The sequence below is a fragment of the Scyliorhinus torazame genome, chromosome 16, assembly GCF_047496885.1.
Source record: "Scyliorhinus torazame isolate Kashiwa2021f chromosome 16, sScyTor2.1, whole genome shotgun sequence".
Lineage (NCBI taxonomy): Eukaryota > Metazoa > Chordata > Chondrichthyes > Carcharhiniformes > Scyliorhinidae > Scyliorhinus > Scyliorhinus torazame.
The window spans coordinates 198,347,495-198,361,090 of NC_092722.1; the positions used below are offsets into that span (position 1 = coordinate 198,347,495).

The 13,596-nt window shown below is 46.3% G+C and overlaps 1 protein-coding gene across 2 annotated transcripts in view; it reads left to right on the forward strand.

Annotated features, from left to right (window-relative positions):
• LOC140393375 (uncharacterized) overlaps window positions 1-13,596 on the forward strand; it is a 288,449-nt gene that overhangs the window by 199,540 nt on the left and 75,313 nt on the right. For both annotated transcript variants that reach the window (XM_072479760.1, XM_072479759.1), the window contains exon 38: window positions 12,129-12,170. In XM_072479760.1, coding sequence (XP_072335861.1) covers window positions 12,129-12,170 — 42 coding nt within the window. The remainder of the gene's footprint in view (window positions 1-12,128; window positions 12,171-13,596) is intronic.

Consider the following 13,596-nt stretch of genomic DNA (forward strand, 5'->3'; position numbering starts at 1 on the left):
TATATCATTGTTACAGTGAGGGACACGGTGTATATCAGTGTTACAGTGAGGGACACAGTGTATATCAGTGACACAGTGAGGGACACAGTGTATATCAGTGTCACAGTGAGGGACACAGTGTATATCAGTGTTACAGTGAGGGACACAGTGTATATCAGTGTCACAGTGAGGGACACAATGAATATCAGTGTTACAGTGAGGGACACGGTGTATATCAGTGTTACAGTGAGGGACACGGTGTATATCAGTGTTACAGTGAGGGACACAGTGTATATCAGTGTAACAGTGAGGGACACAGTGGATATCAGTGTTACAGTGAGGGACACAGTGTATATCAGTGTTACAGTGAGGGACACGGTGTATATCAGTGTTACAGTGAGGGACACGATGGATATCAGTGTCACAGTGAGGGTCACAGTGTATATCAGTGTTCCAGTGAGGGACATGGTGTATATTAGTGTTACAGTGAGGGACACAGTGTACATCAGTGTTACAGTGAGGGACATGGTGTATATCAGTGTTACAGTGAGGGACACGGTGTATATCAGTGTTACAGTGAGGGACACAGTGTATATCAGTGTTACAGTGAGGGACACAGTGTATATCAGTGTTACAGTGAGGGACACAGTGGATATCAGTGTTACAGTGAGGGACACAGTGTATATCAGTGTTACAGTGAGGGACACAGTGTATATCAGTGTTACAGTGAGGGACACTGTGTATATCAGTGTTACAGTGAGGGACACGGTGTATATCAGTGTTACAGTGAGGGACACGGTGTATATCAGTGTTACAGTGAGGGACACGGTGTATATCAGTGTTACAGTGAGGGACACGGTGTATATCAGTGTTACAGTGAGGGACACGGTGTATATCAGTGTCACAGTGAGGGACACAGTGTAGATCAGTGTTACAGTGAGGGACACGGTGTATATCAGTGTTACATTGAGGGACACTGTGTATATCAGTGTTACAGTGAGGGACACATTGTATATCTGTGTTACAGTGAGGGACACAGTATATATCAGTGTTACAGTGAGGGACACAGTGTATATCAGTGTTACAGTGAGGGACACGGTGTATATCAGTGTTACAGTGAGGGACACAGTGGATATCAGTGTTACAGTGAGGGACACAGTGTATATCAGTGTTACAGTGAGGGACACAGTGTATATCAGTGTTACAGTGAGGGACACAGTGTATATCAGTGTTACAGTGAGGGACACAGTGTATATCAGTGACACAGTGAGGGACACAGTGTATATCAGTGTTACAGTGAGGGACACGGTGTATATCAGTGTTACAGTGAGGGACACAGTGTATATCAGTGTTACAGTGAGGGACACAGTGTATATCAGTGTTACAGTGAGGGACACAGTGTATATCAGTGTTACAATGAGGGACACTGTGTATATCAGTGTTACAGTGAGGGACACAGTGTATATCAGTGTTACAGTGAGGGACACAGTGTATATCAGTGTTACAGTGAGGGACACAGTGTACATCAGTGTTACAGTGAGGGACACAGTGTCTCGGATCGTGTTTTCCGGGTCCTTAAGGGAGAGGGGGAGCAGCCCCAAGTCGTGGTCCACATTGGCACTAACGACATAGGTAGGAAAGGGGACAAGGATGTCAGGCAGGCTTTCAGGGAGCTAGGATGGAAGCTCAGAACGAGAACAAACAGAGTTGTTATCTCTGGGTTGTTGCCCGTGCCACGTGATAATGAGATGAGGAATAGGGAGGGAGAGCAATTAAACACATGGCTACAGGGATGGTGCAGGCAGGAGGGATTCAGATTTCTGGATAACTGGGGCTCTTTCTGGGGAAGGTGGGACCTCTACAGACAGGATGGTCTACATCTGAACCTGAGGGGCACAAATATCCTGGGGGGGAGATTTGTTAGTGCTCTTTGGGGGGGTTTAAACTAATGCAGCAGGGGCATGGGAACCTGGATTGTAGTTTTAGGGTACGGGAGATTGAGAGAAAAGAGGTCAGGAGCACAGATTTGACGTCGCAGGAGGGGGCCAGTGTTCAGGTAGGTGGTTTGAAGTGTGTCTACGTCAATGCCAGGAGTATACGAAATAAGGTAGGGGAACTGGCAGCATGGGTTGGTACCTGGGACTTCGATGTTTGGCCATTTCGGAGACATGGATAGAGCAGGGACAGGAATGGTTGTTGCAGGTTCCGGGGTTTAGGTGTTTTAGTAAGCTCAGAGAAGGAGGCAAAAGAGGGGGAGGTGTGGCGCTGCTAATCAAGAACTGTATTACGGTGGCGGAGAGGATGCTAGATGGGGACTCTTCTTCCGAGGTAGTATTGGCTGAGGTTAGAAACAGGAAAGGAGAGGTCACCCTGTTGGGAGTTTTCTATAGGCCTCCTAATAGTTCTAGGGATATAGAGGAAAGGATTGGCCAATTCACCTCCCACAATCCAAAGATGTGCAGGTTAGGTGAATTGGCCAATGATAAATTGCCCTTAATGTCCAAATTGACCTTGGTGTTGGGTGAAGGTGTTGAGTTTGGGTAGGGTGCTCTTTCCAAGAGCCGGTGCGGACTCAAAGGGCCGAGTGGCCTCCTTCTGCACTGTAAATTCAATGATAATCTATGATTAATCTAGGACAAAGGTTCGGCACAACATCGTGGGCCGAAGGGCCTGTTCTGTGCTGTATTTTCTATGATGGCGAAGATGATTCTGGATAAGAGCGAAAGTAACAGGGTAGTTATTATGGGAGACTTTAACTTTCCAAATATTGACTGGAAAAGATATAGTTCGAGTACATTAGATTGGTCGTTTTTTGTACAATGTGTGCAGGAGGGTTTCCTGACACAATATGTTGACAGGCCAACAAGAGGCGAGGCCACATTGGATTTGGTTTTGGGTAATGAACCAGGCCAGGTGTTAGATTTGGAGGTAGGAGAGCACTTTGGGGACAGTGACCACAATTCGGTGACATTTACGTTAGTGATGGAAAGGGATAAGTATACACCGCAGGGCAAGAGTTATAGCTGGGGGAAGGGCAATTATGATGCCATTAGACAGGACTTGGGGGGGATGGGTTGGAGAAGTAGGCTGCAAGAGTTGGGCACACTGGATAAGTGGAGCTTGTTCAAGGAACAGCTACTGCGTGTTCTTGATAAGTATGTACCGGTCAGGCAGGGAGGAAGGCGTCGAGCGAGAGAACCGTGGTTTACCAAAGAAGTGGAATCTCTTGTTAAGAGGAAGAAGGAGGCCTATGTGAAGATGAGGTGTGAAGTTTCAGTTGGGGCGATGGATAGTTACAAGGTAGCGAGGAAGGATCGAAAGAGAGAGCTAAGACGAGCAAGGAGGGGACATGAGAAGTATTTGGCAGGTAGGATCAAGGAAAACCCAAAAGCTTTCTATCGGTATGTCAGGAATAAAAGAATGACTACGGTAAGAGTAGGGCCAGTCAAGGACAGGGATGGGAAGTTGTGTGTGGAGTCTGAAGAGATAGGCGAGATACTAAATGAATACTTTCCGTCAGTATTCACTCAGGAAAAAGATAATGTTGTGGAGGATGATGCTGAGACCCAGGCTATTAGAATAGATGGCATTGAAGTACGTAGGGAAGAGCTGTTGGCAATTCTGGACAGGCTGAAAATAGATAAGTCCCCGGGGCCTGATGGGATTTATCCTAGGATTCTCTGGGAAGCCAGGGAAGAGATTGCTGAGCCTTTGGCTTTGATTTTTATGTCATCAATGGCTACAGGAATAGTGCCAGAGGACTGGAGGATAGCAAATGTGGTCCCTTTGTTCAAGAAGGGGAGTAGAGACAACCGCGGCAACTACAGACCGGTGAGCCTCACGTCTGTTGTGGGTAAAGTCTTGGAGGGGATTATAAGAGACAAGATTTATAATCATCTAGATAGGAGTAATATGATTAGGGATAGTCAGCATGGCTTTGTGAAGGGTAGGTCATGCCTCACAAACCTTATCGAGTTCTTTGAGAAGGTGACTGAACAGGTAGACGAGGGTAGAGCAGTAGATGTGGTGTATATGGATTTCAGTAAAGCGCTTGATAAGGTTCCCCACGGTAGGCTATTGCAGAAAATATGGAGGCTGGGGATTGAGGGTGATTTAGAGATGTGGATCAGAAATTGGCTAGCTGAAAGAAGACAGAGGGTGGTGGTTGATGGGAAATGTTCAGAATGGAGTTCAGTTACAAATGGCGTACCACAAGGATCTGTTCTGGGACCGTTGCTGTTTGTCATTTTTATAAATGACCTAGAGGAGGGCGCAGAAGGGTGGGTGAATAAATTTGCAGACAACACTAAAGTCGGTGGTGTTGTCGACAGTGCGGAAGGATGTTGCAGGTTACAGAGGGACATAGATAAGCTGCAGAGCTGGGCTGAGAGGTGGCAAATGGAGTTTAATGTAGAGAAGTGTGAGGTGATTCACTTTGGAAGGAATAACAGGAATGCAGAATATTTGCCTAATGGTAAAATTCTTGGAAGTGTGGATGAGCAGAGGAATCTCGGTGTCCATGTACATAGATCCCTGAAAGTTGCCACCCAGGTTGATAGGGTTGTGAAGAAGGCCTATGGTGTGTTGGCCTTTATTGGTAGAGGGATTGAGTTCCGGAGTCATGAGGTCATGTTGCAGCTGTACAAAACTCTGGTACGGCCGCATTTGGAGTATTGTGTACAGTTCTGGTCACCGCATTATAGGAAGGACGTGGAAGCTTTGGAACGGGTGCAGAGGAGATTTACCAGGATGTTGCCTGGTATGGAGGGAAAATCTTATGAGGAAAGGCTGATGGACTTGAGGTTGTTTTCGTTGGAGAGAAGAAGGTTAAGAGGAGACTTAATAGAGGCACACAAAATGATCAGAGGGTTAGATAGGGTGGACAGTGAGAGCCTTCTCCCGCGGATGGCAATGGCTAGCACGAGGGAACATAGCCTTAAACTGAGGGGTAATAGATATAGGACAGAGGTCAGAGGTAGGTTCTTTACGCAAAGAGTGGTGAGGCCGTGGAATGCCCTACCGGCAACAGTAGTGAACTCACCAACATTGAGGGCATTTAAAAGTTTATTGGATAAGCATATGTATGATAATGGCATAGTGTAGGTTAGATGGCTTTTGTTTTTTGACTTCCCATGTCTGTGCAACATCGTGGGCCGAAGGGCCTGTACTGCGCTGTATCGTTCTATGTTCTATATCACTGTTACAGTGAGGGACATGGTGTATATCAGTGTTACAATGAGGGGCGCGGTGTATATCAGTGTTACAGTGAGGGACACGGTGTATATCAGTGTTAAAGTGAGGGGCGCGGTGTATATCAGTGACACAGTGAGGGACACAGTGTATATCAGTGTTACAATGAGGGACACAGTGTATATCAGTGTTACAGTGAGGGACACGGTGTATATCAGTGTTACAGTGAGGGACACAGTGTATATCAGTGTTACAGTGAGGGACACGTTGTATATCAGTGTTACAGTGAGGGACACAGTGTATATCAGTGTTACAGTGAGGGACACGGTGTATATCAGTGTTACAGTGAGGGACACGGTGTATATCACTGTTACAGTGAGGGACACAGTGTATATCAGTGTTACAATGAGGGACACAAGTGTATATCAGTGTTACAGTGAGGGACACGGTGTATATCAGTGTTACAGTGAGAGACACAGTGTATATCAGTGTTACAGTGAGGGACACAGTGTATATCAGTGTTACAGTGAGGGACACGGTGTACATCAGTGTTACAGTGAGGGACACAGTGTATAACCGTGTTACAGTGAGGGACACGGTGTATATCAGTGACACAGTGAGGGACACAGTGTATATCAGTGACACAGTGAGGGACACGGTGTATATCAGTGTTACAGTGAGGGACACAGTGTATATCAGTGTTACAGTGAGGGACAAAGTGTATATCAGTGTCACAGTGAGGGACACAGTGTATATCAGTGTTACAGTGAGGGACACAGTGTATATCAGTGTTACAGTGAGGTACACGGTGTATATCAGTGACACAGTGTGGGACACAGTGTATATCATTGTTACAGTGAGGGACACGGTGTATATCAGTGTTACAGTGAGGGACACAGTGTATATCAGTGTTACAGTGAGGGACACGGTGGATATCAGTGTTACAGTGAGGGACACAGTGTATATCAGTGTTACAGTGCGGGACACAGTGTATATCTGTGTTACAGTGAGGGACACAGTGGATATCTGTGTTACAGTGAGGGACACAGTGTATATCAGTGTCACAGTGAGGGAAACGGTGTATATCAGTGTTACAGTGAGGGACACAGTGTATATCAGTGTCACAGTGAGGGACACAGTGGATATCAGTGTTACAGTGAGGGACACAGTGTATATCAGTGTTACAGTGAGGGACACGGTGTATATCAGTGTCACAGTGAGGGACACAGTGTATATCAGTGTCACAGTGAGGGACACAGTGGATATCAGTGTTACAGTGAGGGACACAGTGTATATCAGTATTACAGTGAGGGACACACTATATATCACTGTTATAGTGAGGGACACAGTGGATATCAGTGTTACAGTGAGGGACACAGTGTATATCAGTGTTACAGTGAGGGACACAGTGTATATCAGTGTTACATTGAGGGACACAGTGTATATCAGTGTTACAGTGAGGGACACAGTGTATATCAGTGTTACAGTGAGGGACACAGTGTGTATCAGTGTCACAGTGAGGGACACGGTGTATATCAGTGTTACAGTGAGGGACACAGTGTATATCAGTGTTACAGTGAGGGACAAAGTGTATATCAGTGTCACAGTGAGGGACACAGTGTATATCAGTGTTACAGTGAGGGACACAGTGTATATCAGTGTTACAGTGAGGGACACGGTGTATATCAGTGACACAGTGTGGGACACGGTGTATATCATTGCTACAGTGAGGGACACAGTGTATATCAGTGTCACAGTGAGGGAAACGGTGTATATCAGTGTTAGAGTGAGGGACACAGTGTATATCAGTGTCACAGTGAGGGACACAGTGGATATCAGTGTTACAGTGAGGGACACGGTGTATATCAGTGTTACAGTGAGGGACACGGTGTATATCAGTGTCACAGTGAGGGACACAGTGTATATCAGTGTCACAGTGAGGGACACAGTGGATATCAGTGTTACAGTGAGGGACACAGTGTATAACAGTATTACAGTGAGGGACACACTGTATATCACTGTTATAGTGAGGGACACAGTGTATATCAGTGTTACAGTGAGGGACACACTGTCTATCAGTGTTACAGTGAGGGACACAGTGTATATCAGTGTTACATTGAGGGACACAGTGTATATCAGTGTTACAGTGAGGGACACAGTGTATATCAGTGTTACAGTGAGGGACAAAGTGTATATCAGTGTCACAGTGAGGGACACAGTGTATATCAGTGTTACAGTGAGGGACACAGTGGATATCTGTGTTACAGTGAGGGACACAGTGTATATCAGTGTCACAGTGAGGGAAACGGTGTATATCAGTGTTACAGTGAGGGACACAGTGTATATCAGTGTCACAGTGAGGGACACAGTGGATATCAGTGTTACAGTGAGGGACACGGTGTATATCAGTGTTACAGTGAGGGACACGGTGTATATCAGTGTCACAGTGAGGGACACAGTGTATATCAGTGTCACAGTGAGGGACACAGTGGATATCAGTGTTACAGTGAGGGACACAGTGTATATCAGTATTACAGTGAGGGACACACTGTATATCACTGTTATAGTGAGGGACACAGTGGATATCAGTGTTACAGTGAGGGACACAGTGTATATCAGTGTTACAGTGAGGGACACAGTGTATATCAGTGTTACATTGAGGGACACAGTGTATATCAGTGTTACAGTGAGGGACACAGTGTATATCAGTGTTACAGTGAGGGACACAGTGTGTATCAGTGTCACAGTGAGGGACACGGTGTATATCAGTGTTACAGTGAGGGACACAGTGTATATCAGTGTTACAGTGAGGGACAAAGTGTATATCAGTGTCACAGTGAGGGACACAGTGTATATCAGTGTTACAGTGAGGGACACAGTGTATATCAGTGTTACAGTGAGGGACACGGTGTATATCAGTGACACAGTGTGGGACACGGTGTATATCATTGTTACAGTGAGGGACACAGTGTATATCAGTGTCACAGTGAGGGAAACGGTGTATATCAGTGTTAGAGTGAGGGACACAGTGTATATCAGTGTCACAGTGAGGGACACAGTGGATATCAGTGTTACAGTGAGGGACACGGTGTATATCAGTGTTACAGTGAGGGACACGGTGTATATCAGTGTCACAGTGAGGGACACAGTGTATATCAGTGTCACAGTGAGGGACACAGTGGATATCAGTGTTACAGTGAGGGACACAGTGTATATCAGTATTACAGTGAGGGACACACTGTATATCACTGTTATAGTGAGGGACACAGTGTATATCAGTGTTACAGTGAGGGACACAGTGTCTATCAGTGTTACAGTGAGGGACACAGTGTATATCAGTGTTACATTGAGGGACACAGTGTATATCAGTGTTACAGTGAGGGACACAGTGTATATCAGTGTTACAGTGAGGGACACAGTGTGTATCAGTGTCACAGTGAGGGACACGGTGTATATCAGTGTTACAGTGAGGGACACAGTGTATTTCAGTGTTACAGTGAGGGACAAAGTGTATATCAGTGTCACAGTGAGGGACACAGTGTATATCAGTGTTACAGTGAGGGACACAGTGTATATCAGTGTTACAGTGAGGGACACGGTGTATATCAGTGACACAGTGTGGGACACGGTGTATATCATTGTTACAGTGAGGGACACGGTGTATATCAGTGTTACAGTGAGGGACACAGTGTATATCAGGGTCACAGTGAGGGAAACGGTGTATATCAGTGTTACAGTGAGGGACACAGTGTATATCAGTGTCACAGTGAGGGACACAGTGGATATCAGTGTTACAGTGAGGGACACGGTGTATATCAGTGTTACAGTGAGGGACACGGTGTATATCAGTGTCACAGTGAGGGACTCAGTGTATATCAGTGTCACAGTGAGGGACACAGTGGATATCAGTGTTACAGTGAGGGACACAGTGTATATCAGTATTACAGTGAGGGACACACTGTATATCACTGTTATAGTGAGGGACACAGTGGATATCAGTGTTACAGTGAGGGACACAGTGTATATCAGTGTTACAGTGAGGGACACAGTGTATATCAGTGTTACAGTGAGGGACACAGTGTCTATCAGTGTTACATTGAGGGACACAGTGTATATCAGTGTTACAGTGAGGGACACAGTGTATATCAGTGTTACAGTGAGGGACACAGTGTGTATCAGTGTCACAGTGAGGGACACAGTGTATATCAGTGTTACAGTGAGGGACACAGTGTATATCAGTGTTACAGTGAGGGACACAGTGTGTATCAGTGTCACAGTGAGGGACACAGTGGATATCAGTGTTACAGTGAGGGACACAGTGTATATCAGTGTTACAGTGTGGGACAGTATGGATATCAGTGTTACAGTGAGGGACACAGTCTATATCAGTGTTACAGTGAGGGACACGGTGTATATCACGGTTACAGTGAGGGACACAGTGTATATCAGTGTTACAATGAGGGACACAGTGTATATCAGTGTTACAGCGAGGGACACAGTGTATATCAGTGTTACAGTGAGGGACACGGTGGATATCAGTGTTACAGTGAGGGACACAGTGTATATCAGTGTTACAGTGCGGGACACAGTGTATATCAGCGTTACAGTGAGGGACACAGTGGATATCAGTGTTACAGTGAGGGACACAGTGTATATCAGTGTCACAGTGAGGAAAACGGTGTATATCAGTGTTACAGTGAGGGACACAGTGTATATCAGTGTCACAGTGAGGGACACAGTGGATATCAGTGTTACAGTGAGGGACACGGTGTATATCAGTGTTACAGTGAGGGACACGGTGTATATCAGTGTCACAGTGAGGGACACAGTGTATATCAGTGTCACAGTGAGGGACACAGTGGATATCAGTGTTACAGTGAGGGACACAGTGTATATCAGTATTACAGTGAGGGACACACTGTATATCACTGTTATAGTGAGGGACACAGTGGATATCAGTGTTACAGTGAGGGACACAGTGTGTATCAGTGTCACAGTGAGGGACACAGTGTATATCAGTGTTACAGTGAGGGACACATTGTATATCAGTGTTACAGTGAGGGACACAGTGTGTATCAGTGTCACAGTGAGGGACACAGTGTATATCAGTGTTACAGTGAGGGACACAGTGTATATCAGTGTTACAGTGTGGGACAGTATGGATATCAGTGTTACAGTGAGGGACACAGTCTATATCAGTGTTACAGTGAGGGACACGGTGTATATCAGTGTTACAGTGAGGGACACAGTGTATATCACTGTTACAGTGAGGGACACAGTGGATATCAGTGTTACAGTGAGGGACACAGTGTATATCAGTGTTACAGTGAGGGACACAGTGTATATCAGTGTTACATTGAGGGACACAGTGTATATCAGTGTTACAGTGAGGGACACAGTGTATATCAGTGTTACAGTGAGGGACACAGTGTGTATCAGTGTCACAGTGAGGGACACAGTGTATATCAGTGTTACAGTGAGTGACACAGTGTATATCAGTGTTACAGTGAGGGACACAGTGTATATCAGTGTTACAGTGAGGGACACTGTGTATATCACTGTTACAGTGAGGGACACAGTGTATATCAGTGTTACAGTGAGGGACACAGTGTATATCACTGTTACAGTGAGGGACACAGTGTATATCAGTGTTACAGTGAGGGACACAGTGTATATCAGTGTTACAGTGAGGGACACAGTGTACATCAGTGTTACAGTGAGGGACACAGTGTACATCAGTGTTACAGTGAGGGACACAGTGTATATCAGTGTCACAGTGAGGGACACAGTGGATATCAGTGTTACAATGAGGGACACAGTGTATATCAGTGTTACAGTGAGGGACAGTATGGATATCAGTGTTACAGTGAGGGACACAGTGTATATCAGTGACACAGTGAGGGACACAGTGGATATCAGTGTTACAGTGAGGGACACAGTGGATATCAGTGTTACAGTGAGGGACACAGTGTATATCAGTGTTACAGTGAGGGACACAGTGTATATCAGTGACACAGTGAGGGACACAGTGGATATCAGTGTTACAGTGAGGGACACATTGGATATCAGTGTTACAGTGAGGGACACGGTGGATATCAGTGTTACAGTGAGGGACACAGTGTATATCAGTGTTACAGTGTGGGACAGTGTGGATATCAGTGTCACAGAGAGGGACACAGTGTATATCAGTGTTACAGTGAGGGACACAGTGTATATCAGTGTTACAGTGTGGGACAGTGTGGATATCAGTGTCACAGAGAGGGACACAGTGTATATCAGTGTTACAGTGAGGGACACGGTGTATATCAGTGTTACAGTGAGGGACACAGTGGATATCAGTGTTACAGTGAGGGACACAGTATATATCAGTGTTACAGTGAGGGACACAGTGTATATCAGTGACACAGTGAGGGACACAGTGGATATCAGTGTTACAGTGAGGGACACAGTGGATATCAGTGTTACAGTGAGGGACACAGTGTATATCAGTGTTACAGTGAGGGACACAGTGTATATCAGTGACACAGTGAGGGACACAGTGGATATCAGTGTTACAGTGAGGGACACATTGGATATCAGTGTTACAGTGAGGGACACGGTGGATATCAGTGTTACAGTGAGGGACACAGTGTATATCAGTGTTACAGTGTGGGACAGTGTGGATATCAGTGTCACAGAGAGGGACACAGTGTATATCAGTGTTACAGTGAGGGACACAGTGTATATCAGTGTTACAGTGTGGACAGTGTGGATATCAGTGTCACAGAGAGGGACACAGTGTATATCAGTGTTACAGTGAGGGACACGGTGTATATCAGTGTTACAGTGAGGGACACAGTGGATATCAGTGTTACAGTGAGGGACACCGTGTATATCAGTGTTACAGTGTGGGTCAGTGTGGATATCAGTGGTGCACTAGAGACTGTTCCACTCAATGTTTACCCTTTTGCTTCTTGTAGGTGAAGTTGGTCAGCCAGGATTACCAGGTGTGTCTGGAGGCGGTAAGTCTGACCCTGTCGTTGTGTAAATCACTGTCCAATTATCACAGGTGTGATAACTGTCATTCCCTCGGGATGGTCTTGTCCCCTCTCTCTGACCAGTCCGGAGAGGTCTGATTGAACCATTGAGTGGAAATGGTTGGTGAGAGCAGTATTGTGATTTATTTCCCAGGAACAGTCTTGGATATTCTATCCAGGTGTCAGCACCAACTAGGGTGGGACATTGACCCACTGTGACCCCAATCCGCCATGTCTCTCGGGGTAATTTTTACAGTATGTGGACTCCACTGGCTGGGCCAGCATTGGTTGTCCATTCCGAATTGCCCTTGAGAAGGTGGTTGTGAGCTGCTGCAGTCGCTGAGTGTAGGCACACCCACTGTGCTGTTCGGGAAAGGGTCCAGGATTCTGACCCAGCGACAGTGAAGGAACGGCGATACATTTCCAAGTCGGGGTGGTGAGTGACTTGGAGGGGGACCTCCAGGTGGTGGGGTTCCCAGGTATCTGCTGCTCTTGTCCTTCTAGGTGGCAGTGGTCGTGGGTTTGGAAGGTGCTGTCTAAGGAACCTTGGTGAGTTGCTGCAGTGCACCTTGTAGATGGTACACACGGCTGCCACTGTTTGTCAGTGACGGAGGGTTTGAATGTTTGTGGAAGGGGGAGCAATCAAGCTGCTTTGTCCTGGATGGTGTCGAGCATCTTGAGTGTACTCGGGGCTTTTCACAATAACTTTATTCTTGTGACAATAAAGGATTATTATTATTATTAGCGCTGCACTCACCCAGGCAAGTGGAGTTTTTTTTTATCACACTCCTGACTTGTGCCTTGTAGATGGTGGACAGACTTTGGGGGGGTCAGGAGGTGAGTTACTCACCGTAGGATTCCCAGCCTCTGACCTGCCCTGGTAGTCACAGTATTAATGTGGCTGGGTCCAGTTCAGTTTCTGATCAATGGTAACCCCCAGGATGTTGATTGTGGGGATTCAGCGATGGTAATGCCATTGAATGTCAAGGTTCGGGGGTTAGATCCTCTCTTGTAGGAGATGGTCATTGCCTGGCACTTGTGTGGTGTGAATGTAACTTGCTGCTTGTCAGCCCGAGCCTGGATATTGTCCCCTTGCTGCATTCGGACAGGGACTGCTTCAGTGTCGGAGGAGTCGTGAATGGTGCTGAACATTGTGCAGTCATCCGCAAACATCCCCAAACTGACCTTACATTAGAAGGAAGGTCCTTGATGAAGCAGCTGAAGATGGTCGGGCCGAGGTCACTCCCCTGAGGAACTCCTGCAGTGATGTCCTGGAGCTGAGATGATTGACCTCCAACCACCACAACCATCTTCCTTTGTGCCGGGTATGACTCCAACCAGCGGAGAGTTTTCCCCCTGATTCCCATTGACTCCAGTTTAGCTCGGGCTCCTTGATGCCACACTCGGTCAG